The sequence below is a fragment of the Thunnus maccoyii genome, chromosome 9 (genome assembly GCF_910596095.1).
Source record: "Thunnus maccoyii chromosome 9, fThuMac1.1, whole genome shotgun sequence".
Classification (NCBI taxonomy): domain Eukaryota; kingdom Metazoa; phylum Chordata; class Actinopteri; order Scombriformes; family Scombridae; genus Thunnus; species Thunnus maccoyii.
In genome coordinates this window covers 24,813,514-24,841,462 of record NC_056541.1, presented here as the reverse complement: position 1 = coordinate 24,841,462, position 27,949 = coordinate 24,813,514, and the positions used below count along the sequence as shown (strand labels likewise).

Genomic DNA, 27,949 nt, shown 5'->3' with positions numbered 1-27,949 from the left:
GGTATATACTGTATACTGCATATACTTTATATGCAGTGTTTATATGAGCATTATTTTTTATTCTGTTCAAAAGAAAAAAGAAAAATGAAAGAAGAATGAAACTATATAGAGTTTGATTTAATATGTTAGAAAGAAAAGTCATCGGTAGCACTCATAGCACTTATAATTACACTGTATATTATAGTTACACTAGAGTTATAAAACTGTAACATAAAAACCATATATAATACTATATAGGAGAGAATTTTTACATTTATTTATAGAGTTACATAACACTTTCAGTCATTTAATCAAAACAAATTAATTGTAACTACAGGAAACAAAAAGAGTGATTTGAAAAAAGGATTCATATTTAGTCAAACTGTTCCTGCAGTTTATTCAAAATATTACAGGAAGTTACATCAAAGAAAGCAATATCATGACGGTCTAAGTCATTAAATTAACTACTGAAGACTGAAAATACACTTACATAAAACCTGTTTTAAGTAGAGGACATCTTTATACAATATTTCCACTCATTTTTCTTTTTCTCTTGGATCAGGTTGACAGTTTGGAAGGTGAGTGACGCTCGTTAATGAAACATTTCTGAATGAAAAGTCATTTTGGGTAGACAGTGACTGGTTGCGGTGACGCACAGGGAGTGATGCTGAAGAGGGGGGTGAGGTGATGTGGCGGGTGGTGATGAAGGGAGGTTGGGGGGGGGGGGGGGGGGGGGGGGGGGGGTACGTGGCTCAGAGAGAAAGCAGTGGTACTCATCATCATCTGAAGAGACTTGGAGCACCTGGAGGTCGGGCGTTTATACCGGCGGATGTGAGGGCTCTCCACGATGAGCGCACTTGGCTTTCACTTCACTGTCTCATAGCGCGACTCGGCCGTCTCCAAATGCGGCTCAGCCAGCCGGCGGGCTTCGGTGAGTCCGATAAAAAATTTATTTCAAAAATTGTATTGGAGCATTTTAAGTTAGTCATTTATTTTTCTATTTGAAAGGTTTTCATAATTATTTCTAATTCAACGTTTCTTCATTTTCGGACCGTACTGGTAATGCAGACTTTGGCTGAATTTCATTGTTTGTGACCAACTCGGCGGATTTTGGAGACAAAAAAAGAGGAATGTTTTGTCGTATATTGTGCGGAAATAAGTCAAGAAACAATGCGCTGCGCATGTTATAATTTGATTTATATTAAATTTCAATTTTGGGTTATAATTTGTGAACTATAGCGCGTCAAATGTGCTGCTCTGAATGTCTATAATTGTCTTTCTAATCTGCGGGAGTTGCCTAATTTGAAATAATAACGCTCCTCTTAAAATAGTTGATTTATGATGCTATCTCTTGTTTTGAGATCTCTAAACTTAAGTCTCTGTACACTATAGTGCGGTGCCGTCCTTTGACTCTCGCATGGAAACGATTTTCTAATAATAAAAATGTACTTTTTGGAGCAATGCACAGCGAGGTCTAATGACTATACTGACCATCACATCTACCTACAAGTCCCTGTTTCTGTGATTTTATTAAGGTGGATGTCAAACAGACTGTCTGTCAGGTCATGCACGGTGGCTACTGCTTATAGAGCTGGGTATTACCCAGAGCACCAGTGAAGAGCCAGAATGAATGTTTACTCCTGGCCAATTAAAAATAATGGAGACATGGAGCGGCTGCACCTCTCGGGCTGTCCTCAACATTTATTGTGGATTCCTGTTCAACCCTCAGCAGCAGCTGAACATTAACCACTTTAACACATTGTTACGTGTCTGCTTGGAAAACAGCCAATAACACAAAACCTGTGTTTGTAGTTATTTGTGAAAGTGAATGCACAAATACTACATGCCCTTGAGCAAGGCACATAACCTCCAGCTACCTCAGTAGGTAGATTATGGATCTGCTTCAGTACGCCTGCTCTTTCACTGGGCAACCCCCACTGTAGATGAGTGTGACTCTGTATGAATATTAAACAGATCAATGCTGGAAAAGAGCCTGATCAGTGCACATTACTTTACTGGATGTGGATCTACCTCCATCCATACTCCTCAAACTCATACAATTCAGTGAAATCAACAGGTCTTTTATCAGTAACCCAATTAAATAAACTTGTCAGTTGCAATTGATATCAAAATTAATGCTTTCAGAATCATGAGTTTAAGTCTTGTGACTGTGAAGAACTGAATAAATGAATTAAATTAGGTTTGTTAAGTAAAGTGATTGGAAATCTTCCCAACCTGTGATTAGATCAACCCTCAAGAAATAGGTCTTTCTTGTAGTTTGAACAAATTTCATCTGATAGAAATGAAAAAAGGAAAGCGAACCTCGATGATGATCAGTTGCCACTTAATCCCGTACTCTTTATTTTTTTTTACTGTGAGCAGTGACAGATGTCATATCATCATTATACTGGCACTGAATATCTGGCAACTAAACACTAAACACTTATTACAGAGCTGACCGTAAACCCTTTCACTACTGAGAGAATACATACAAATGGAAAGCAAATCATGACTATATGGATCCACCATGAATAACAGCGGTCAATATGACTCAAACCTATTTTCTCCAGTTCAATTAATACAGTTTGTGTCGTAGAAAAAGTAAACAATTTTAATGCAGCAGGGACACTTAATATTTTCACCTGAAGTAATTTAATCCTTCTACAGTACAAAATGATGACAATGTAATGAGCTCCTGTGGCTAAACATGTATCTCTTACTTTCATAATTACCTTAGAGGCATTACCACCTCCTCCCTCTATTTGAGTGGGTGGGAGAAGCTCTCAGGTGCTGGTTTATGATGGCTGCTGAATGCGGGCTTTGTCGCACCGCACACTGGGAAAAGGCAAGCATGTACAGGAACTTCAATTCCGATCCATCAAACATGCTAAGCAGCTGTACACCCAGTGTGGAACAGAGATTTGTGGGGCACAGAGGAAAAGGTCAGGCAGTGGTTAATAGTGTGGTGAGGAGGGGGCCTAAGACTTGAGGGGACTGCATAATGCTTCTGCTCTGAGCATTGTTAAGCGTGTTTGACCCCTGCGTTGTTGTGTAAGCTGAGGGGCTTCTGGAAAAGAACAAGGATAGATAGATAGATAGATAGATAGATAGATAGATAGATAGATAGATAGATAGATAGATAGATAGATAGATAGATAGATAGATAGATAGATGGATGGATGGATGGATGGATGGATAGATAGATAGACAGATAGATAGAGGACAACTCAGATGAACTTTTAATTTAGTCACAAATAAAGCAGCTTAACAAAATCCCCAAATCGTCAACATGGCCGCACTACTTTTACTTGTCCCATCTAATCTACGTTTAGTTAAGGAACATGCACATTACAAATGGCAGTAATCTGCATAGACGAGATTATTTTCACATCTGCCAAACTGGAGGAGTTTGCGTGAAAGTAAGACATTGTTTTGAAGTCAAAGGACATAACATTCAAAATGAAATTAATTCGTTGGAGACAGAGCAATTCAGGCCAAAGTCAGCACGATAATTAGACATCCACCTGAAACATTCAAATTCGGTTAGCATAGCTCAGTTGAGCATAAAAACTGCAAGCAGGCAGAAACAGCTCTGTCCAAAGGTAATAAAATTCACCTGCCAGCACCTCTAAAGCTCACTAATATGTTACATCTCACACAAGAACTGAGATTTTCTCCCCTTTGGATAGAGCTAAGCTAGCTGTTTCCCTCTGTTTCCAGTCTTTATGCTAAGCTAAGCTAACCAACTGTTGGTTGTAGCTTCATTTCAATCTTCTCTGAAAGCGAATAAGCACATTTCTAAAAATCTATTCCCTTAAAACCATTTTGGGGTAAAGGCTCAACATAACTACACCTGAATACACACGTCAATTCATGTAAAAATGTAACACTGTGTATTGCTTTGACCTCCACCTGTATAGAGGGCACAGTGTGAAATTGATTTGTTTAGCGGAGGGATCAAAAGGGAGGTCAGGCCTATCTTGGCATAGGTCAGTTGGAGATCATATTAGCACTACAAAAAGGCCATAAAACCCACATTAGACCTTGTGTCTGAGGCTGGTTCATTGCTCACTCTTCAGCTATTCTGGTTTGGTTCAATGCCATCTGGAGTTTTAATTATGTGATGTTTCCCAGACGATTCAGTGAAACAGGCGACTGGTCAGTCTTGATATCGGTTTCTTTATTCCTCAACCTCACATTGTGTTTAGTCGATAAGCGCGAGATGAGGCTGTGGTCACATTGATTTGACAGCAACTGCTGACAGCAACTGCGGCTCTAACGCTGTCTCTCGCCCACAGTCGTGATGGATCTGAGCCACAGTAACATGGAAAAGAAAAACAAAACGCTGCAAAAGTGTAACAATACACCAAACAAAGATGAATGCTTTTCTGGTTTTTTTTTACTCTACATGATGGATGCGTCAATTTTCTCAAAGCAGATTCTTCTGTCTCTCTTTTCAAAGGCACGGGATACTGTTGCTGTGTTGAAGCTGAAATTGCCCCTGCATTCAACAGGAGGAACCTGGACATTAACTACTGCTCAACCACCATGTTATCCACAAAAGTGTTCTCTCACTCCAGTTCTTAAGAATATGGACTTGAATTTTGTCAACAAACTGCAGTTCTTGGTTCAGAGAACATGCAAAGATTTTTTCTAGATGTGTACACTCATCTCTCAGCAGTGTAATAATGCATTTCTAAAAGTGTTTTTGTACCAGCTGCATAATAGCACTCAGTTTTAACATCAGAAACATTTTCAAGATGGATTACCTGATTCCAGCAAAGTAGGTTTCATCTGCATATATTATGCTTCTCTCTGTGTACTTCTGTATGCATCCTGTAGTTTTATTTTTCTTGATGCATTGCCAACGTAATGGCTCATTTGCTCGAGGCATCATCATTCAAATTATGTTTTGACAAGACAGACTTAATGTGATCATTACTCTAATGGCTTTTATGAGAATGCCCTGATGTCCCTTTTCTCCTGTAGTGAACTTAAAAAGGTTTGTGTTTCAGTCTACCTCTGCTGCACAGGACAGTGTCGAGCATCAGCGTAGTATTGGGACAGATGGTTCCTGTGCTGGACAATATGACCCCAGCTCCTCTGACTCAGAACTGCTCCAACTGCAGCCAGGTGTTCGCCCCAGAGCTCAATGTGGTCAAAGCTGTGGTTTTGGGCTTGGTGCTAGGTGTCTTCATCATGTTTGGAATTGTGGGAAACATCCTGGTAATCCTCTCAGTAGTTTGCCATAGAAACCTGCGGACAGTGACACATTATTTCATAGTTAATCTGGCAGTGGCAGACCTGCTTCTGAGCTCTACTGTACTACCCTTCTCTGCCATTTTTGAGATCCTGGATCGCTGGGTGTTTGGACGGGTCTTTTGTAATGTTTGGGCAGCTGTGGATGTGCTTTGCTGCACTGCCTCCATCATGAGCCTCTGTGTGATATCTGTGGACCGCTACATTGGAGTCAGTTACCCTCTGCGTTACCCAGCAATAATGACAAAGCGCAGGGCGCTGCTGGCAGTGATGCTGCTGTGGGTGCTGTCTATCATTATATCCATTGGACCATTGTTTGGCTGGAAAGAGCCGGCACCAGAGGACGAGTCCATCTGCAAGATCACAGAGGAGCCGGGCTACGCTATCTTCTCTGCTGTGGGCTCCTTCTACCTCCCTCTGGCCATCATACTGGTCATGTATTGTAGGGTTTATGTGGTAGCTCACAGAGAGAGTCAAGGTCTGAGAGAGGGCCACAAAACAGAGAAGTCAGATTCAGAGTTTGTGATACTCAGGATACATCGAGGCAACACAACTGTATCAGAGGACGAGGCCCTTCGCAACCGCACACATTTTGCCCTGCGACTGCTCAAGTTCTCACGTGAGAAGAAGGCCGCCAAGACCTTGGGCATTGTTGTTGGCTGCTTTGTGCTGTGCTGGCTGCCCTTTTTCCTGGTGCTACCTATTGGTGAGTATCGTCATGTCCGTCTTCTTGTGTGTGACTCTTAGTTTTGTGAGCCAGATGATGTCCAAGCACTCTGCAGCATTGGTCTGGACAAAGCAAAGTTTATGAAAGAAATCAATTCAATATGGTACAGACAATATTATTTTAAAAAATGACGAATGTTTAAGGAAGTGTTTGACATTTTGAGATATACGTTTACTGGTTTTCTCGCTGTGAGTTAGTTAAGAAGAGCAATACATTTCTCATGTCTGCATGGTAAATATGAAGCTGCAGCCAGGAGATGGTTATTATGGCTCTGTCCAAAGGTAAGAAAACCAAAAAACTAACACCTCTAAAGTTCAGTAATTAATATGTTAATATGTATTTCTTGCTTGCAAACTGAAATGTAAAAACTGTTTTTGGGTTGTTTTATACCAGACTATTTCTTTGCTGGATTACAGTGATTCCCTGGACTCCGTAATTAGCTTTAGAGGTGCTAGTAGACGGATTTTGTAACTGCTGGGCATAGCTTGGCTATCTTTTTCCCCCTGTTTTCAGTCTTTATTCTAAGCTAAGCTAACTGGCAGCTAGTTGTGGCTTCACCTTTACTGTACAAACATAAAAGTGATCTTCCCATATAACTCTCTGCAATAAGCGAATTTCCCAAAATGCATAACCTTCTTTTCAAGGATGCACAGGACAAAAAATCAAAACAAGTTCAGAAAAAAGATACAGGTTCATAAATTTGAGCACCTGCCATCACACATATGAGTCAGACTACTTTTTAGAAAGCTATAAATACAATTCATTTTACAGATCCATTCATTGATTCATGTCACTGCCAGCCTCAGCCACTGCTGGCAAATTTAATAGTTAGATGATATTAATTGAATTTCTCCTCCGTGGAAGCACACTGAAGTTGCTATTCAGACAAGCCTTGTGGCCTATTGAGCAGTGTAATATAGTAAATGCTTTGACTCAGCCAGGTAGACGCTCCATAAATAGTCTCTATAAATCTTTGAGATCTCTGACAGCCTACGGCACTCCCCTATCTGTAAACAAAAGCACGGAATATCAGACCAACATATATTTCAAGCACAGACCACTGAATGAAGTGTCAAGCCATTTCTCTGCTTCTTCCTCCCCTCCCTTGTGTCTGTGAGTCATTTCATCACAATACCAGTATGAGAATGACAGATAAAGCCATCACATCGGTATCAGACCTTATATGATGCTCCCTTCAAGAACACCCAGCGTGATGGAGACAAGTTTGAAGGGAAAGGGACACAGCTCGCTAGTGATGCATGCAATATAGGTGCTAGTGTTAATACGGATGGAATGTGAGAAGGAAATCCGAACCAAGTAGATATGAGACGTGACAAAACCCTCACAAATCCCTCAGGGTTTTTTATTTATTCCATGCTCTCATGCTTTTAAATATAGCTGCTACCATTTGGCTGAAGCCTCAGCTTACCAACGCTCCCTTCTAATGCTGGCGTCAGGCCGCATACCGCTGCCACATAATTCTGCAGACAATGATAGATTCAGCAGTGAATCACAAAGAAAATGGTCTGGTTTTGACATGTAGAGCCAGATAACTCGTGATTTGTTTTTTCGATTTGGTTTTTTAGAGTAAACATTATTTAGTCATTGGGGGAAAATAAATTGTGGGAATTTAATCATCTCAAAAATCTTAAAAAGATGAGTTGTTTCAGCTCTGTATTTATTTGTGGATTGTTCTCCTCTGTCCTTGAGTTTTCAGAAGTCCCCCTCAGAGACAGTGTGGAGACAGAAAACAAGCCACTGTTAATTGAAAGAGTAACTGGCAACAGAGTTTTTCTGCTGTGTCTGATTGTTTTGTTGCACAGTCAGAAATCACAGTGTACTGATGCACCCTGGAGTACACTTCCACATCACAGCTGAAGGGAGAGGAGTTACAGTAAAGATCAGAAAAAAAACTCAGTTGGTGTTAACTTGCTTCTTTAAGCTGCAATAATCAATATTGTTATTTAAACAATAATGTGAAAGGGGTCAGTTGCAGAGAATTATCACCCATAACCAAGTGTGTGATAACCCATGGCTATGCCCTGGAGGCAGGATATTTTACAGTTTAACAATAAACTTTATTGTACAAAATGATATCAGTGCACTAAAACAGTAAAATTTACTGGGAATTTAATAATTATAAATAATTATAAATAAAATAACAGAACAAAAACTAAAAACTTGAATTAAGAAAAAGGATCAAATATACATAAAATGCTGCCTATATAACTTAAAAAAAAACAAAAACAAAAAAAAAACGGCGCATATCAGACAACATATACCAACATATACCATAGGCCAATAATATCGGCTGACTGATATATTGGTCGGGCTCTAATTTTAGCATCTTTCAGCTCATTGTTTTGTTTACTGCTTGCAGCTGTACTGTTTTGATTCAGTCTTATCAGCACCATTTTCAGCTGCAGCAGGCAGCTGTTTTCAACCCACTGTAAACAAACAGGAGACAGACAAATTAAAAGGAGAGTGAATATTGGACTTACATTCATCAGATGGCCGGAAACATGACTCCAAATGAATGTTAATGTTGCTCCATAGCTAATGGATGTGTACATACGTTCGCCATATCAACTTAAGGTGGTGATAATATGTCAGGGTTGTGCTTGCAGCTTGTATTACTGTCACCAAGGGCCTAAAGAATCAATGACAGCAGCTTTAAATCAAACATTTTTTACTCATTATTTTAACATCTATGGCACTGGGAGTCATATCATGTTTTCATGGCAATTGTAATGGTACAATCTTTGAATGTTTAATGCGGGAAGGAGAATTTTTTTTCTTCCCTTTCTTTCTTTTTATCTCTCCCAGGAAACACCATTTTGTCAGTGTTTGGTCAAAACCTTTTTTTAGATGGGCCAGAGTGAATTTTTGAAGAGCCAACGTGTCATATAATTTTCCTCAACCTGAAACATGTGCTTTAATCGAAGTTAAAATCTCAACAATCAGAGCACACAGTTTCCACATGACAACAGCCAGTGATGTTGCATTGATTTTGGACAACAATACATTTATCTAACAGCTGTGATATCCTTCTTCTTCACTCCAAACATGAATCTATCAAGGGTACCGGCAATAATAGAATTGTTCTTTTTGGCACAGCTGGGGACAAAATGAATGAGTTGTACAGCAAGGCACAAAATAATTTGCTCTCAAACTCTCTCCACCTCTTCTTTCTATCCATCTTTATCACAGTCTCATTTTTCAAAAACCTATGGTTAACTGTCTGCAAAAGCCTGCCCAATAAAGCATTTCAAAGACAGCTTCTTCCCTTCAAGAAGATAGATAGATAGATAGATAGATAGATAGATAGATAGATAGATAGATAGATAGATTGCACATAAGTAGTCAGCCATTTAATTATTTTAATGCTTCACTGGCAGCCACTGGATAGGTGCAGAGTCACTTACATTTACAGTGACAAACAGGCCTGTGTGTAATGTGTGCCCGTTAAGCCATTTTCTCTACTTCTTCATTAAGGATCCCACTCACACTGTCTGCTGTAAATGCTTCCTCTAATCAAGAGCGGCACAATTTATGACAGCAATTTTAATAAAATCCTTAACCTTGATGGCAAATAGGGGGCTTTTTTTTCCCTGTGGGAATTAAATAAAGCCATTAAAAAGAAATTGTCTTAAGTAGGTGTAAATGAGTGCGATGATATGTTTCTCAGTAGTCTCAGATCATGTGCTTATTTCATATAAATACAACCTTCAATGCAACCGGTACTGGAACAAGTACTGGAGCTCTAGAAATGTATTCTAAATGATAGCAATGCTGGTCTGTCAGTCGATTAGTCTGTCAGTCGCTCAGTTGATCAGTCAATCAGTTGGTCCACCACTTTGTCCCAGACTAAAGTATCTAAGCAACTACAAGATGAATTACCAAACATTTTTGCACAGACATTCCTGGTTCTCAGAGGATGAATTATGACTTTGGTGATCCCCTGATTTCTCCTCTGGCACCACCAGCAAGTTGACATATTTGATTTTGAGTGAAATATCTTGGCAACCATCGGATGGATTGCAGTGAAATTTGCAACAGATATTCAAGGCTCCTAGAGTATAATTTCCCATAACTTTGGTGAACCCCTGACTTTTCATCAAGCACCATCATCAAGTCAAAATTTCTATTTATCCGGTACCTTGGTTTATGACCAAATCCCTGCAAAACTAATGACATTCCCATCAATCTCAGCTGTACTTTGTACTTAGCAAATGTATGTGACATTTAAATTTACATGTAACATGTAAATGTTAGCAGCTAACAGGCTAAACTAAGATGGTGAACCTGATAAATATTACCCACTGAACATCACCATGTTAGCATTGTCACTGTGAGAATGTTAGGATTTAGCTCAAACCTCTGCTTTGTCTAAGTACGGCATCACAGAGCCACTAGCATGGTTGTAGGCTCTTTGTTTTCAGATGTATCAAGCTGTTTGTATTTTGTCGTTCCTTCTGCTGTAATACGTGTGTCTAATGTCTCTACAGGCTCCATGTTCCCTGCATACAGACCTTCAGACACTGTCTTCAAGATCACCTTCTGGCTCGGTTACTTCAACAGCTGCATAAACCCCATCATCTATCCCTGTTCCAACCAGGAGTTTAAGAAGGCTTTCCAGAGTTTACTAGGAGTTCACTGTCTGAGAAGGACTCCCAGACCACATCATCATCATCATCTAAGTGCAGTTCAGAGTCAAACGCAGGGTCACAACCAGCCCCTGACTCTGGGCCTGGACAGCAGGGAGACGCCCTGTAGGCTCAGCCCCTCCTCCTCTATGGCCCTATCAAGAACCCCTTCCTCCAGGGACAGCAGGGAGTGGAGGGTCTTCTCAAGTGGCCCCACAGGCGGGTCTGGACAAGCAGAGACAAGCAGGGCTAAAGTGGCCAAATTCTGCAGCAAAAGCTTCCACCGGACCTGCTGCTGCATTCTCAGTGGTGGGACTGCCCCACAGGAGTCAAACTGTGCCCAGCCCCCCCCAATTGGAAACCTTCCCACCATTAAAATCCACCAACTGTCCCTGTCGGACAAAGGCGAGCCCGTATAACCACTATAATCCCTCATGCATTAGTCATGATTCCTCTCTCAAGGGCAAAAAATGAGTATATTTCCTTTGCTCAGTTAACATCACAAGAGAAGAGCTGTGATTGAATTATGGCTGCTTTGAAATTTTAAATTGAAATATCTTTGCGTTGATATTGTTGCATGATATTTCCTGGCCTTTTCCCCTTTAAGAGGATTATGGCTTGTTGGCCCTCTAAACACATACAACAACAAAATATGGCTTCAGAGATTTGTCACCATATTACAGAAACAGTTACGTCTTTTTACAAAAATCTGAATAAATCAAATTTGAACACGTAGAAGAAGGCACTTCCATAAGGTGGACCAAAAGAAAAGCTGTGAAAGTATTTCCTTAAGAGGACCAAAAGATTCCTTTGGTGTTTACATATTTTATATTACAGAAGAGCAGTTCAAATGTATAAAAATGTAAATAAGAAACTTTTCTATATTGCATGATTTCACCAAATGCTACAAAAATGCTGGTCAGTGGTGCTCCAGTTGTCTCCAAAGTTTGCCTAATGCTATTCCTGTTGTCAAAGTGTTGTTTGTGTACTGTTCTGTACACAGTGAAAACCAAGGAACCTCGCGTACTTCCATGTCACATTACAATAAATTTCTATGACATATTCCTAACAAGGGATTCATGAGGACATTTTTGGACTCGTTTTTGTTTTGTTTTTTCTTTTTTTTTCCTTTGGTTGATTAACTAAATATATAGCCCCAAAAAACGTTCAGTTCATCTATCCACATTCCCACAATTTCATGTACCTCCTAGCAGTGCCAGATGGATGTCTTAATATACTTCTGTGGAATTTTATCTGACCTTGTGGTTGATGACCTCAATCCTGACCAGCCCCCAAGCCTCTTAAAAAAAACACCAGATTTAGAGATGTCAAGTTAAGTCATACACAGTCTCAGACATTCTTCTCTCGGGCCGTTCTCCTTGTTTCTGTTGTTCTAAGTCTCCAACCATGTACAAAGAGTGCAGATTCTTTACCCTGGCCTTCATACGATCCTCTGTGTGGGCGCTGCTTGCTGGTACAAAGGTGAAAACTTGAGTGTTTTTAGTGTGAGTTCAGGACTGCGAATTATCTCTCTGTTTACGCAGAGACATCAAAGGGCAAGAGGACAACTTCTCTTCCAGCAGTATTGATTTATTTTCTCCTGGCTGCTTCTTCTACAGTACCAAGATGTACTCCCTTTGTGAGTGCGAGAGGGGAAGAGATGCAGCCGGCATCATTAAGCCAATCTCCCCTTCCGCGCATTAAGTTCAGTCGTGGAAGTGAAGTCGACAGACAGCTTTCCCACAGGGGAGGGACCAGCAATGCAGTGAGAGTGCTCGTCTGTGTCCGCGTTGTCATTGACTGGCATGCCCGTGAACCTCTAAATCACACCATCTTTGCTCAGATGCCATTAGGAGAGGAGCCACCAGCCAAGCAATAAACTACAGATGGTACAGATGACCTAATTCACCCCTCCCACTATTGTGTCTCTTTATGCAGAGAGTGGTGGGATTATGAACAAAATCTCCACCAGCAAATACCTGTGTGCCATGCTTTATAAAGATATATCATCTTCCGAATGCAGTAGCTGTAATGAATACTATAATTAGATCTGCGGCCTTGCAGGAGTCAGATATAGACTGGAACAGAGCAAGATCACCCCTCCTGTGTTTCATCAGCACTCCCTGATTTTATCCTGCAGTCTAATTGTATTTATTCATGGTGAAAATGTCAATAAGTGGATCATTTTTAAAAAATCTTTTATTATGCTTTAGTTCCTGAAAGGTGCAAATAGCTGAGCCCACAATCATTTATTCTAAAGGGGAATAAATTGAAGCATGAATGCGTATACAGTTCTAAAAATGAATGTACATGATGATATTGTGGTGATGACAGATGTGTTCTTATATTAGTGGTGTCTGTGTTTCAGTGGATAGTGAGCACAGCAAGCACTGCTGTGACTCATGTTTGAACACTTCCCCAGGAGGGTTTAGCTTTGTAAAGTCTTCCCGATGCTTTTTCTCACTCTCTCTCTCTCCCTCTCTTCCAAAGCTCTCATCAGTTGGGTGAAGATGTTGACATCAGGATTCCCTTCTCTGGTTTAATCAGTGCACTCATCATGATAAGTCCTAATTGGACAACTGTCAAACAGCCGGGTAGGGGGGAGGGTTCACTCCAACTAATCACAGAAGTTTTGTTGATGTGTGCAATTGCTGTGACGTAGCCGTTGTCGCGTTCAGTTCATTTTACTGGAAGGGTCCCTGCGGGGGAAGCTGGGACTATTGCTACTGTGGATCTGATGACTCTGTGCCTCCACCTAGTGTCTAATTGTCTCTCTGCATTTAATCTACTCTATTACTGGGATGTGGTGTGACTCAACAAAATAGCTGATTTCTTTGAATTCTAAACTGGAAACACTTACATGTCAAGTACTATTCTTGTAGTTGGTTGAGGTTATAGCTAATAATAAGAACTTTATTTACTGTTGGGTTGTTAATCTGCAACAATGCATCATATTTTATAAGGTTTTGTACAAAGTAGCAGAAAAAACAGTCAGATGAAGTATCTCAGAACATTACATCAATACTTTACTAAATGTAGTTTAATTTCCAACACTGCTTTTAACCACAGTAGGTCAGCTGAGCATACAAAAATGTAAAATTTGTCCACAAACACAACACATATGGAGTACAAAGTTTCTAAAAAACTTTATTCTTACTTAATGGATCTCTTTCAGTTTTTCCAAAATTAAACTTTTAGCAGTTATGAAACATTTACTCAAGTACATAAGTGCAGTTTTATGGTAAACGTACTTCACATGAGTATTTCCATTTGCTAATTTATAGTTTTACTCTACTCCAGAGAGAAATATTTAACCTTTTACTGACAGCTATGACTTTTCAGATTAACATTTAATATTTTAAATACACAATAGGCTTATGAAATAGAATTCATCGTTAAAGATTAAACCATGGTTCCCAACGTTTCTGGCTTGTGACCCCTTTAAACTTCTCAGATATTTTAAATAAGTATTTAAGGGCCAAAAAAGTACAATTACCCAAAAACACCTTGCTAAGGAACCATTTGACCAATCTGACTGTAGTAGTAGTTAAAACCAGCCACAACTCAACAGCTACAACAGTAAAATGGTAGTTGATGCAGTATTAGCAATCCAACAATGACATATATATATATATATATATATATATATATATAACTAGTTGTACTTTTACTTCTGTACTTTTACCTAAGTAGGCTTTACCTGTAATTGAGTTTGTTTTTTTTTAAGTCTTGCACTAGCACTTTCAGTTAATAATCTGAGTACTTCTTTACCACTGGCAGCTGCTTTTAAGCACAGCTAACAAAATTCAGATGCCTCAGAACATTTTCTCTATTTATTCTCAGTTTTTCATTATAACTGGTACACACAGTGATCTCCACCACAGCATACCTGTCTTATGTAATAGAAGTCAAGCTGATGATTACACTGTACATCAAAGAAGTAGGCCTAGGACAAAACAACTTAGTGCTAATCAGCTTGAAGAAGTTTGATGTGCACCTTCCATGTCCTCAGATGATTTGAAGTTTGCATTATTAAACTTTAGATTGCTCTCTAGTAAGAGTTTTTTATATTCATGATTTTATTCCCCAATATGGTCTACATTTTCTATTTCTTACTGAATGCTGGTTCTCGTCCACTGCCTCAGCAACACTTAATGAGGCTTCTCCCCCAGAGTGTAGCTTCTTATTTTCTGCTAGACAAGACAAGAAAGGGGGTGGAATAACAACCATCTTTTCTAACTTGTTCACCTGCACTGAATGCACTTTTGGAGATTTCTCAACCTTTGAATAGTAAGCGATGGTTATTAGAATTCAACAACATATTCTCGCATTAATCATTTATAGACTCCCAAAGCACAACCCTAATTTTTTATATGAGTTTTCTGAATTATTGTTGATTGTTCTTGTCAAATATGATTTTTAACTTGCATGTAAGTGACTGTTCAGACTCCTTGTTACTAGTCTTGACTTTACCCAAGATGTGAAGAATGCCACTCATAACTGTGGAAATACACTGGACCTAATTTTCACAAAGGGTATTGATGTTGATGTTTGATCTATTTTACAGGTTCTAATTTCTGATAACTCCTGTGTCTTTTCAATGTTTCTCTCTGTACTCCAAGCAAGTGTTCAGAGCCTCATACATATACTTATCACCGTATTGACATCAGTGTTAGGTCTATAATGGCTGAGTGTTTACCTGACATACTTGACACCTGTAGTGCAAATTCTGATTCCCTTAATAATCTCACAGACAATCTGAACAGTGCCTTGCTCAAAATGCTTGACTTTCCTCTTGCAGAAAACATACTTGGATGAAATCAGCACCATGGTTTTCAGAAGACACCCATGCACTCAAATAGATTTGTAGAAAGTTAGAGTGCATGACAAAACAAGAGATTTTTTGCCTTGCCTGGGTCGAGAGTTTTAAGAAGTATAAACATGCACTTTCAGCTGCTAGGACAGCATATTTCTCATACATTAATAAAAAATAATCCACAGTTTCAGTTTGATACTGTTACTAAACTCACACAGAATACCCCTGCCAAAAACTCTTCATTCAGTGCTGATGATTTTCTGAAATCCTTCAAAGAAGCTTGATTCAATCAGAGATAAAGTCACTGGTCCACACTCCTCTCAGAATGATGGCTATGAACGCTCCAATACTTTGATGGATACAGGCAGTGTGACTCAGACCAAAAGCACTCTTTCACAGTTTGGAATAATTTCCCCCGAGGCCTTTACCAGCCTGGCAACAACTTCCAAGCCTCCACCCTGCATATTAGACCCTATACGTCTAATCTTTTTAAGGAACTGTTTCCTTTGTGGTTTCAGTCATATTTATCAAATAGAATGCAGTGTGTGAGTTACAACAATACAATCTCCGAAGTTTCCGAAGTAAAGTTTGGTGTACCCCAGGGATCGGTCCTTGGCCCTATGCTTTTCTCTGTTTACCTGCTTCCCCTTAGTGACTTCATTTGAAAATATGGTATTAATTTTCATTGCTACACTGACGATACATTATGTACCTGTAAAGCTAAATGACCTTTCCTAACTCCTAAATTTAGAGGCATGTCTATCGGAATTTGAAAAATGGATGGGTATGAACTTTCTGCTGATAAAACAGAGTTATTAGTTGTTGGACCAGCCACATGGGCATTAGTATGAGACTTTGAGTGTTAACATTGATAGCTTTATTATTTCTGAAAGCTCGACCATCAAAAACCTTGGAGTGATTTTTGATTCTTGTCTGACATTCCAGTCGCATATCGAGGCTATTACCAAGTTAGTATTATTTCATCTTAGTAGCCTAATAATGCCAAATTCTATCAATGTGTGATGCTGAAACATGCATGCATTTGTATCTTCCAGTCTTGATTATTGTAATGTCCTTTTCTGTTGGTCTTCCTAGTTGTGCAACTAGAAGTCTCCATCTTGTTCAGAATGCTGCAGTTGGATCCCTGACAAAAAAATTAAAATTTGACCATATAACACCAATTCTGACCTCTCTTCACTGGTTACCAGTGCGAGCTAGAGCTGATTTTAAGGTTCTTCTTTTATCTTATAAGGCCTTGCATGGATTTGCACCACCTTACCTATCTAAGCTAATTATACCATATACATTGGCAGGCACTCTTCGCTCTCTCGATGCTGGTCTCCTGGTCATTCATTCAGTCAACAACAAATCAGTTGGCTTCAGAGTATTTGCCTACTGTGCCCCTTTTCTCTGCAATGGCCTTCCATTACATGTTAAAGAAGCATGTTCAGTTGAAATCTTCTAAGACTGAAAACCTACCTTTATTCACTTCATTACAGCCTACCTTAGTCGGGTCCATCACCTTTTTAACATTGATGGTTTTAATGCTTGTTTGCTGTAGGTCTATGTTTTGTCCTATGTATTCTCTTTAATTGTTAAGTGTATTGGGACCATGCTGCATAGTGATTCTGCACTTTAAATAAAATTGAATTAAGTGTTACCTTTAAATTCTACATGATTAACTGATTTATGCACAAAAACGACTCCATGCCATATGTTTCATTTTTATTATTTTAATCCACTTAAGTCAACACAGATAGGGTCAAATGCTGACAGGACCGATGATCCCCCCTCCCCGCCTCCCCCAAACCCTGGTATCCTACAAAACATATATTACCGAGAGTATCACACTATAGCTGGGAGAGGGTCAACAACAGTGCTCAACATTACAACTTAATAACCATTACCAAGAACCCTCCCCAAATGTAATTCACTTCACATTATAGCTTGGCATACAAAACCTACACTTGACAAGGCAATGGAGGAAGAAACGATCCAGTGTTTTACAGTATGCAGAAGATTGGTCGTACAGAGCAGCTCACAGTGTCGCGTCACTGGCAACCTGCTGTGGTTCGTGAACAGAGTTACTACCTCAGGTGAAACTGGTGTCAACAACTGGTAGGGGAAGGGAGAAGGGGGTGAAGAACTGGATATCTGGTAATTCATTCACAACACTAACACCGATAACAGTGGACACATCATCAGCACACTGTGAGGGGTTTCATATGCATACTGAAGCTTTTTTCATCAGGTCTCAAAGATCACGGTTTCACTTCTTTAAAGATCCTTCATAGATACAGTGTGCTATCAATATCTTACAGAACAGGCAGGCAAGTATTTTTTAATTCAACAAGTACCCTTAAAGCATACAGACATATCCAACACAAATAAAAGTTGCAAGCTCACATACATTTTTACCATTTGGATTTTTAAGGGTGCAAAACAAATTCTGTCAGAACTGGGTAAATGGAAACTCTACCCTGGCTGCTGTTATTACAAAGCTGATACGACTGCTGTCTGGATGCGGGCATCGTGTTAACATCTTCTGAACATTACAGCAATTTTCATATAGCACCAGGTGCAGAGAGGCTGTCAGCAAAACCTCCCATCTAGCTTCTTAGTGTCCATTTTGTGTCCTGGACAATATACACCGGTCTGATTATTGGAAGTTTGTTGCCTTGACAACCTTTTAAACAAACATGAGGCAAAAACGAAATGATGAAATGAAGGGAAAGGTTCATGTTTCTCAGACAAACTTTATGTGCCAGACATTTCCTCACCCTCTAAATAATACAGGGTGAAGTTGAATGAGTGGTTTTAACCCTAAAATACCCTTTCTTTTCCTTTCAGTGCAGTCGGCGCGTTCCAAAATGACTTAAATCATCAAAAAAAAAAAAAAAAAAACATTTGAAAAGGGACAAAGTGCAACTATAACACAAAAGGAAGACCAAGGTGAATTGTTCAGCAGCACACAGTATACTGCAGGACCAACACAAAATCAAATACTGTAAACTTCAGAAAAAATGTAAGTGTTATGAATACTATTTTGAGTTTTCTGTATCAGAAATGTTACAGTATTTTGTACTAAAACAGCAATGTTACAACAATGTAACACACATGGACAGTAGAGATTTTACTTTCAACTGAAGGTGGCTGTAACACGACCACCAGCACATTCTGTCTAATATCAGGGAATTAAACAGCACAAGAAAAATTGTAAACAACTGCTGCTTCTAAAAATGCCCGCTCATAAAACTGACAGCTTCTTGGATTAGTTTTGTCGATTTTCTGAGCCAAGAAGGCAATTTAACAACTCAAACATGCACAGAACAAATTATACAAAAAATGTAAACAAATGTAAACAAATTCATTTCATCAACAGTCACACTGGGCTTGAAAAAAACAGCAAAAAAACTAAGCTGTTTCAATTCACTTGACTCTTCCTTGACAATGGAATATGGCAGGAAAGATGAAACAAAATGCAGTAGTGCTTTCTTGGTTTGCATGAGGTGACGTAGTAGTGACGTAGTAGTGTGTTTGAATGAGAATGGATGGAGTGCTTTTTGGATGGGGTGCAGGGGGAGTCACAGGTTGGTGTTGTGGACCAGATGTGATGTGACGGTGGTAATAGTGGCCTCTGGTCTCATGCTGCCCTGCACCACAGTGAGAAAACAGCTTAACCGAGGCTGGTGATGTTAGCTTTTCCTCCGGGGGGAGCCACGATACGCTGAGTGGTACGACGGGGAACGTTGTCATCAATTTGGGCACCTACAACATTAATATGACAGCCATTTTGTTACACCTGTGTTATTTATTCTGTAGCTAGAAATGCCAAAATGTGATAGAGGGGAAACTGTGAGGAATGTAATTTTACTCACCGGACAGACTGAAGCCAGACTGGTGAAGGTTGCGCACAGGCTGATGAGTAACCTGCTGTTGCTGCGGCTGCTGCTGCTTGGCAGGAGAAGTCTTCACTGAGGAGACCGTGGACATCAACTTGGGTGTCACAGTCACCTCACACACCGGCCCGTCGTACTGGCCCCTGGGGACTCCTCGCAACTCTGTCAGCTGAACATACGAATCAATTCATCAGTGAGACCACAAACTGTCTGTCCAGCTCACAAATTAGAGAGGAAGTTTGGCGAATGAGTGCACACGGGTGAATGAGTGCACCTGTGCAGAAAGGCGACTACCTGCAATGCTGACTCACCCTGCTGCGAGCCTTTATCCTCTTGTACACTTGGTCTGGGAAGGGTTTACGGCTGATGTAGCGCCCGCAGCCCTCCGTGGTGTGAAGGCTGCCCTCCTCCAACACAATCTTACCCTGGCTGATCACCACCAGGGGACCTCCACGCACTTCTGTGCCCTCAAAGATGTTATACTCCACAGCCTGTGAGAAGAAGAGGTTTGTATAAGGAAGGGAAGAAAACTAAAACACTGCACGGACTTGATGGAATGTACTGTGCGCCTCGTCACATGATTGGTGTAAATAATGCTGTTTTATATCTCAAAATATTTTTCTAATGATTTATTTTCTAAATAAATATGATAAATAAAGCAGCAGACTGGTTTAACCTGCTTATCACATTATAATCATGTAGCAACAATCAGCTTCTAGAGTAGGTGATTACACTTGCAGTCCCTCTAAGTGTGTAAAAAATGGTTGAATCAAAATGTTTGCACTGTAAACTGTATTTTTAAAGCAATTTTTTCCACCTATATTATACAGTATTACTTAATCTATTGATGCTCCTGTGGAAGTGTGTTAATACCTTTAACAGTTACTGTACCTCTCTTCTTAACAAAGCTAACTTAGCATGTTATAGCATGTAATGTGCACTGCAGCCCATCACATACAATCTTAATAAGGTCTCAAAATGTCCAGGACACATAAACAAATAAAGACATTGTGGATGTGAATTAAGACAGGCGAAGTAACCATCTGACCAGGTTGTGGCTCTTGGCTGATATGATCTTGGTGAAGTCTGGGTCCCACAGCACGAGGTCGGCATCGGAGCCCACAGCGATGCGGCCCTTGCGGGGATAAAGGTTGAAGATCTTGGCTGCGTTTGTGCTGGTCACTGCCACAAACTGATTCTCATCCATCTTTCCAGTCACCTTGTGGCACAGGAAGACAAATCACATTCTAGCATCTAAAAGCTTTTTTGCCACTAGAGTAGGATTGTTTTTTTTTATCTCCCTCACCACACATTTGTCCCAGATTAGGGACATCCTCTCCTCAGTGCCGTTGGTGCCCTCTGGGATTACGGTGAAGTTATCTTTGCCTACTGCACGCTGAGAAGTCTGGAAAGTGCAGTGAGCGCTACCAGTCACCTGCAAGTCCCCACTAGATATAGAAGAACACAAGAAAGACATGCTTCATATGTGCAATAACTGTCATGTTTGACCAATTATTTCATATATAAATGAGATATTAATTCCAACATTTAATGATTCTATTTCTGTATCAAACACATGTACTATAAATTTCAATTTCAATGTCCCCCCCCTCAGCAAAGGGCATTTCATAATGAATGTAGTCGCAAAAATAAAATGTAGCACACAGCAGTACCACATGTCAAATTGCGTTCCAGCTGCCTTTAGGCCCTGACATAAAGCACCTACCATGACAACAGAGAGCTGAGGTAGTCAGGGGTTGTGGGATCAGGACTGAGCGGTGGAGAAGTGACATAGGCTGCTGCCTTGGCCCAGTTCTTGCTCCAGTAATGGGTACCGTCTGTGCCCAAGCTGGCAGATATGGGCTCTCCATAAACCACAGCACCTACAGGAGCAGACAGCACAATGTCAGAGCAAGGTTTAAGAATAAAGTGTGTATTGGAGGAGAAAAAGTTCAAAAACAAAGTTCTCTTCTCACCCTTTTTCCTGGCAAGGGCGATGACATCAGCAGCGCTCTTGCTCATCACCTTGGTGATGTAGAGGGGACAGTTGGTCTGATTGGCTATGGTGACAGAGCGATTGACTGCCTCCGCCTCCACCTGCAGACCATCACACACACACACACACACACACACTCAGAGTCAGATTCAACAGCAGCCTGTTTTTCTCTCCAAATGTCTGGCAGCCTCTCTTCTGTTCTTTTAAACATAGCAAAAGCTTTTTCCCTTATGGCTTGTTACTAAGAAACTCAGTGATAATATTTGGTGTGAGATCAGTGTTACCTCCTCTGGACGGCTAAGCACATGACCTTCAGGTCCAGTGATACCCAGATCTAGAATACGCCTCTGCTCCTAAAAAATCCACACAAGAACATTTTGATGCAAAATGGCAAAACCCGCTGACAGCGGAAACTTGACCGGCTTTATCTGTGTTTTCTCTTACCTCTGCAATGATGTCTCCATTCTCAGCATGCACCTGTGCGATGGCACCGAGGTCCCTGATGACGCTGAACACCTCATAGATCTATAATATCATGAAAAAAAGACTGGTCAGGTCGTAGGTCAGGCATGTACTGCCCAAAGACATCTAACAGCCTAGAAAACAAATGCTGTGACGGACAACTCAGCAGAGAGTGCAGACCCCGCTGATATCGACAAGAAGCCGAGCATACCTGAGAGTCAGAAAGTTGGAAAACATCCTTATAAGCCAAATAGACCAGGAAAGAGTTGACACCTGAAGATAGAAAACTTATGAGAGAAAACAGCCAAAAGGTGGAATAAAGAGAGCAAAAGAGGGAAAACCCAGAGCGAAAGAGAAAAAGTAAAACCAAAATGATAAAGATTACAAAGCAGAAATGTAAAGTTACTGTTTCAAGTTCTGTGAAAAGTGGTTCCTTTATTATCCCATGCAATGTCAGAATGGGAAAAACACATTTTTTACAACTGAGAACTGGTAATATTTCACCAGTAAGAGTGGCACATAATTCAGTGATTTTAAATGCCACATAAGATGTAATCTGAGACTGCATACCGTGATCTTTCACTAGGGTCTCCATTTCTTCTTGAGTGCCTTTGTTCCAGTCAGTGAGGTCCACATGAAGAGAATAGTCACAGCAGGACTTGCTATCAGCCCATTCCCTCCACTGTTTGAAAGCTGCAACCAAGCTGACACCAGGCTCCGGCACCACATGGTCGACTATAAAACACAATCAAACAGGTTAGGATTCCTTTGTGCACAAGCAAACTGCGTAATTAAATCATACACTTGACGGCATGCACACATGTGATGTTATAATCCCTGCAACAGGATTATTGTGCTTTATAAACAGGCTGATAACACACATGGACATCTGTCTGATGCAGTACATACTGATCATAGTTGTCCCTCCAGCTAGAGCTGCCCTGGTGCCCTGGTAGAAGTCATCTGCTGCCACCATGCCTCGGTCAGGCATCTGGAATCGGGTGTGCACGTCGATACCCCCAGGCATCACCATTCTCCCGTGAGCCTCTATGATCTTCACTCCCCCTGGAACGATGAGGTTATCTCCTATTTGCCTGGAAGTGAGAGATGAAAGAACAAAAAAACACAGCAATATAGAAATGAATGAAGGAAAATTTGTTTTAAAAGAGCTAACTAGAATCAATATAATAGGTGTTTGCTGGCTTCTTGTCCATATGATGAATAATCTTTCCTCAAATTAGACCTATTGAGCTCAAAAAACCAAAGTCAAATCGAACTTACTTGATGACTCCATCCTCCATGTAGATATCAGCCAAGAATGACTGATCATCGTTCACTATCTTTGCCCCTTTGATGAGGAGACGATCACTCTGTAAGGGGGAGGAAGCATTTCACATCACCCACAAAGCACAAAATAATCACCAATACAGGATTTTTAGCGCAAAACTGATATCATATTTTAAAAACGGCTAAGGGAGACCTCTTACCGTAGAAAAATACACTTACTGTTTCTAAAATACCTTAAACATACTGTGTGTTTGGAATTTGAACATATACGACAATATTGATATAACTGTGATAAGTTAAAGATGGCTGATAAATCAATCATGCTCTAAAAAGAAACTTGCCCGAGTTTTCTAGTAGACCTTGTGCCATTACTACAAAATAATCATTCATTAGTTCAATGTATTTTTTACTCAGAGAACTCAATAACAGTTGTAAACGGCAAATGAACACAACACCGCTCATATGAAAACTATATTTTGCTTTCATCCTGTGGAATCAATGGTTAGCCTATATGCTTTGTAATTTGGAGACAATGCATGACAGAAAGCTTCAAGTCAGAGCACAAACTCACAAGTGGCATCATTAGCTCCACCTGTATGAGAGGAGGGGAGAGCACACTAGGCTGGCCTACTTTTACAGGCTTCCTGGTGTCTCTAAGGACAGTAGAGAGAGCGAATGAAGACAAAAGCGCTTTACTGCAAACCTCACAAGAGGAAACACTCAGTTTCTAAAGTCCAAAGTGGGTGGAACGCAGACAGCGGGGACACATTAGGTTTACAAGTAGTGGTTATATTGACGTGATCCTAGAGAAGCAAGTAACGCACTTAGATTGGCATATAATTTAATTCAACAATGAGCTTGTACATTGTACTTCTAAACTCCCTGAATGAACGTATCAGGATGGGGTTAAATGTATACACCTCTCTGACGTAAATACAGACCCTTGTGATTAGTCCTGTGATGGAAAATCATAAAACTGAATTGATTACAAAGAACTGAATGTTCTTAGCAGAGGGCTCAGGTGTCAAGTGTAGGCTATAGTATAAATGGAATTACTCACTGCATGTTACTGTACACATAATCTGCATGAATGAAACATTATTTCCTTGTTGTATAATCAACTTTGTCATTGATTATGTGATAAAAAAAAACATCATGCTAGTCAGAATAAATAGAAAATGCTCTTTATGCAGCATTATCATAGTTACTGAACTAATTTAGGACTGCACATCACTATCATTTAATTAAAATTTGTTTCAGTTCTTTAATAAAATATCAAATGTTAGTGAATAAAATAAGTAATACAAATGTCTGTTACAAGTTGCTACAGCTGTGTTTCTTATTAATTAAGCCATAGTTCTTATTTAGTCTTATTAGGAGCCAAATAAATCGACTTTTTGTTCAACTATGATAAGAAATAAAGAGAAGTTACCACAGTTGTTTTAATTATTAATTGACTAAAAACTATTCATTATTAATCCTGTTAATTGTCATTAGTCTGCTCAGTATATTGTCAGCACCAGCGATATAGTTGCACAAAAGAGAAACTACAATGAAGGACCACACATGCATATGTCACTCTTTCCTCATTCCTGCATTGGTGGTGATGGTGAGGTGATAAGAAAGAATTCAGTTACTGGTGTTAATTTTGGTGCTTTATGCAAAGCTGTGCAGTGTGCAACTAATGTATGTGCTTCATTCCAAATGAATAAGTGGTGTCTGGATTGTGTGTGTGTGTGTCTGTGTCTGGGGCCCTGCTGCTGTCTGCATGTTGTGTCTGGGATGTCAGGGCTGTGAGTTCATAAGATTGCCTCCACCTGTGAGAGAGACCTGACAGCTACATGCAGCGCATAATGTTGAGAATGTAGAAAACAGAGCCTGACCCTGAGCCAGTGCATATCACAAGGCAGTCTAAATTAAAGCGAACCTATTATGCTCATTTCCAGCTCTATATTTTTATTTTTGGACTCCATTAGAGTACTTGCCTTGATGAGGGCCTTAATGGCTGAAACACGTAGGCATGTTTTTAACTATAACTAAGCAGCCATGAAATATTAAAGGCTTTTTAATGTGTAATGTATTACCCTCTTGAGTGCCTCAGATCTTTTCAATAACTCTCCACTAGAGTAGCTTTGCATAATTCACAGATCAAAAAACTCCTTATTTATCTTATACTGGCCTTTTATGTAGCCCCTCAGTTCAGCCTCTGTCTCTTAGAGGCAGTTTTAGCTCCTGTCTCTTTAAGGCCCACCTCCCAATGAGCCCACTCTGTTCTGATTGGCCAGCTTTCCGGAAGCCTGCAGAGGTTACCGCAGATGCAAACCCAACACTTCCTGTTTTACTGCTTCATATTGAAAGCTTTTACATTACTAAATAATGGGAGACTTTTATTGTGAAGAATTTACAGCGTTCCTTGCTGAATACGCAGAGCTTCGTTAGCAGCGCTAAAAAACGACACAACATCATATGGAGAAATTTAGAGCTCTTTGTACAAGCAAAAACAGCCAGTGTGATGATGATGTTTGATAAAGAACTGCAGACGACCAGCACACCTCCAACAGGTAAACTACTTATTTACTTTGTAGTGATGTGTAATGGAGTCATGGCTCGGCATGACTATTAGGGATGGGAATTGATAAGATTTTATTGATACCAATGCAATTATAGATTCTGCTTATCGATAAACGGTCCACAGCCATAACAATAATTTGAAAGCATCATACAGTCTCCTGCCTATATGAGAATAACAAAATGAGGGGGAGGCGGAGTGCTCCGCTGTGTTGTTATTAACGTCATGTCTCCAGCAGTGGAGAGCAGCATCTCTGCTGCACTGTTAGCTCAGGGGAAGGACATCACTGTCCAAGATGCTGAGCGGGCGCAGGGTTTTTGAGGTGAAATAGACTGATCACCGAGTTATTTTCTTCACCACTGAGTTGGTTTAAGTTGTTTAATGCTGCAGTGTGTGTTGGTCAGTTGGTTTTGTTTGTTACTGCTGATCACTGCTCCACTAACGTTAGTCTCTGGGGGACGGCATAGAAAGTTCACAATTTACTTCATGTTCGTCTTGCAAAGGTTATTGTTTAGTCATTAAATCAAAACATGTTTGCAACCACTGCCTTTTTGAAGGTGAATTACAAGATAGCTGAAGATAACTTTAGCGTGTGCGTGCTGTAGACAGTCTGGAGACAGTTGAGTTCTGCTTTTCGTTCCATCCACATCACATGCCTGGGCATTGATAAGAGTAATTGATAAGCTTGAAGCTTGAATTGGACAATTTGGAACTGGTTCTCAGTTTCCCTTCCTAGTGACTACCCCCAAAGCAATGGAAAAATGCCATAATGTTAGCGGTGTGGAGCATTAAACTCAGGCACTGTGTGTGAAGCAGATGACCATATAAAGAAATTCATCATGAGCTGACGTTGGCTTGGACTGAAAGTAGAAAAAACTGTTGGAAATCCAGTGTTCAGAGCAGCCTGAAGCTTGTGCTTTTTGCTCACAGGGATTATACATATATATGCATTTATTTCCTTATTTGACACTAGCCACGTTTAATATGAACAACCGACATTGTAACATTATAGATATGACTGAAAATAAGGACAAGCATAATGGGTCCCCTTTAAAGCATTTGCTGTCTACATGCTTCAGCATGGCTCTGGCTTTAAAAGCTGCATGATGAAAGCTTAGGGAAAAAGGTTTGGATGGGTGCTGCCAATGACCTACTTTACAAAAGAGGTTTTACTTCTTTTAACTATCACGACATCCTGTACTGCAGGCCCTTAATACTGTGCTCTATAAAGCATTTTATCAAATCCATTTTTTTTCCTAGCAATGTTTCAAAGAATCAAGGTTAAATAACCAAAGCATGTACTAGCTGCAATATTGGGAAGCTTTTACAAAAGAAGACAAATGATCACTAAAAGGGGGGTGGTAGGAGGATGTCAGAGGATGGAGGATGAAGGATGAGTGGATGAAACTAAAGGAACCTGCTTATAAACCTGTTATCTACACCCTACAAGCTGAGGATGCTGACAGGGAGAGACTGAGGAGGAGAGCTGCAGCTAAATGGGAGGAATGAGCTGTTGAAGGCTTCAACCTGGCTCACAATGAGTGTTCATCGTTATTACATAGAAAAATACTAAGCTTGTCAAAAGAGCTTGCTGCAGACCCACTGGCTGGTTATCATTGTTCATCCCAGGCTCTCGGTGTGTGGAGCTGAAGCAGGGCTGCTGCTGACAGTGTAAATGAATGGATACCACAGCTAAGCGTTGGCTAGCCTTTGATTTAATCCTGAGGGTCACCGCATGTTATAAAAAAAAAACACACCGGCACTGTGGCATTAAAAAATGAAGGAATCAAAATGAGGAAATAATACTCACTGTAATTCTTGGGATGTTCTTCTTTCCTTGGTAACCCGACATTTTGAGTATCCCTCTGACACAGCTGCTAACGCTAGCTAGCTGGACTGGAAAACCTCAGCTGCCAATGAAAAGGATGAATGGATGCTCTGCCTGTTGGCCAGTCGACGCCCTGGGCTGTCTGTGTCGATAGCAAATACAGTTTGCACAATTCACTCTAACAAATAATGTTAAACGAGTGGTTATGTCTTTGCCTAACAGTCCTATCCTTGGATTTACTGCTCGAATAGGTCCCTGAAGACCAGACAAGAACCAAGCAGAGAAGGGCCACAAAGAGGTACCGCGCATGCGCACTACCCCGCCCTGCTCAGCCAGAGCTCCCATGTTTTCTTTGATGTTTTGGGGGAAAAACAGGTTAAAGCATCATCTGTTTTATTGACAGTGTCAGTCAGACCGGCGTGCGGCTGGAGCAGGGAACTCCACGTGTCATTGGGAAATGTAATAATTAGCATTACTTTAG

The 27,949-nt window shown here is 40.3% G+C and overlaps 2 protein-coding genes across 3 annotated transcripts; one reads left to right on the top strand and one right to left on the bottom strand.

Moving 5' to 3' along the window:
- The first annotated feature begins 865 nt into the window (after positions 1-865).
- adra1aa (adrenoceptor alpha 1Aa) lies at positions 866-11,864 on the top strand. Of its 2 annotated transcripts, none has more exons than XM_042421744.1 (4): positions 866-910; positions 4,442-4,762; positions 4,995-5,944; positions 10,474-11,864. In XM_042421744.1, the coding sequence occupies exons 2-4, from the start codon at positions 4,740-4,742 to the stop codon at positions 11,028-11,030; spliced, it is 1,530 nt and encodes a 509-aa protein (XP_042277678.1). In that variant the 5' UTR covers positions 866-910; positions 4,442-4,739; the 3' UTR covers positions 11,031-11,864. The 2 variants fall into 2 exon arrangements, with proteins under 2 accessions (XP_042277678.1, XP_042277679.1); XM_042421745.1 differs by lacking the exon at positions 866-910 and adding an exon at positions 3,327-3,398.
- A 5,280-nt stretch (positions 11,865-17,144) lies between these two features.
- On the bottom strand, positions 17,145-27,766 carry dpysl2a (dihydropyrimidinase like 2a). The gene is made up of 14 exons (XM_042422249.1): positions 27,451-27,766; positions 23,066-23,154; positions 22,694-22,878; positions 22,355-22,519; positions 21,996-22,057; positions 21,767-21,847; positions 21,607-21,675; positions 21,303-21,423; positions 21,053-21,209; positions 20,633-20,774; positions 20,375-20,545; positions 19,638-19,817; positions 19,306-19,495; positions 17,145-19,195 (listed from the first exon to the last, which is right to left on the bottom strand). The coding sequence occupies exons 1-14, from the start codon at positions 27,490-27,492 to the stop codon at positions 19,104-19,106; spliced, it is 1,746 nt and encodes a 581-aa protein (XP_042278183.1). The 5' UTR covers positions 27,493-27,766; the 3' UTR covers positions 17,145-19,103.
- Between the last annotated feature and the right edge of the window lie 183 nt (positions 27,767-27,949).

Excerpts from the sequence above, each read along its gene's own strand:
- adra1aa (XM_042421744.1), top strand. The coding sequence starts at position 4,740 with ATGGATTACCTGATTCCAGCAAA. Across the intron at positions 4,763-4,994 it reads GATTACCTGATTCCAGCAAA|TCTACCTCTGCTGCACAGGA; the intron begins GTAGGTTTCATC and ends TTTGTGTTTCAG. Across the intron at positions 5,945-10,473 it reads TTTCCTGGTGCTACCTATTG|GCTCCATGTTCCCTGCATAC; the intron begins GTGAGTATCGTC and ends ATGTCTCTACAG.
- dpysl2a (XM_042422249.1), bottom strand. The coding sequence starts at position 27,492 with ATGTCGGGTTACCAAGGAAAGAAGAACATCCCAAGAATTACA. Across the intron at positions 22,520-22,693 it reads TGGAGGGACAACTATGATCA|TCGACCATGTGGTGCCGGAG; the intron begins GTATGTACTGCA and ends TGTGTTTTATAG. Across the intron at positions 20,775-21,052 it reads CTCAGCTCTCTGTTGTCATG|TGGGGACTTGCAGGTGACTG; the intron begins GTAGGTGCTTTA and ends TTCTATATCTAG.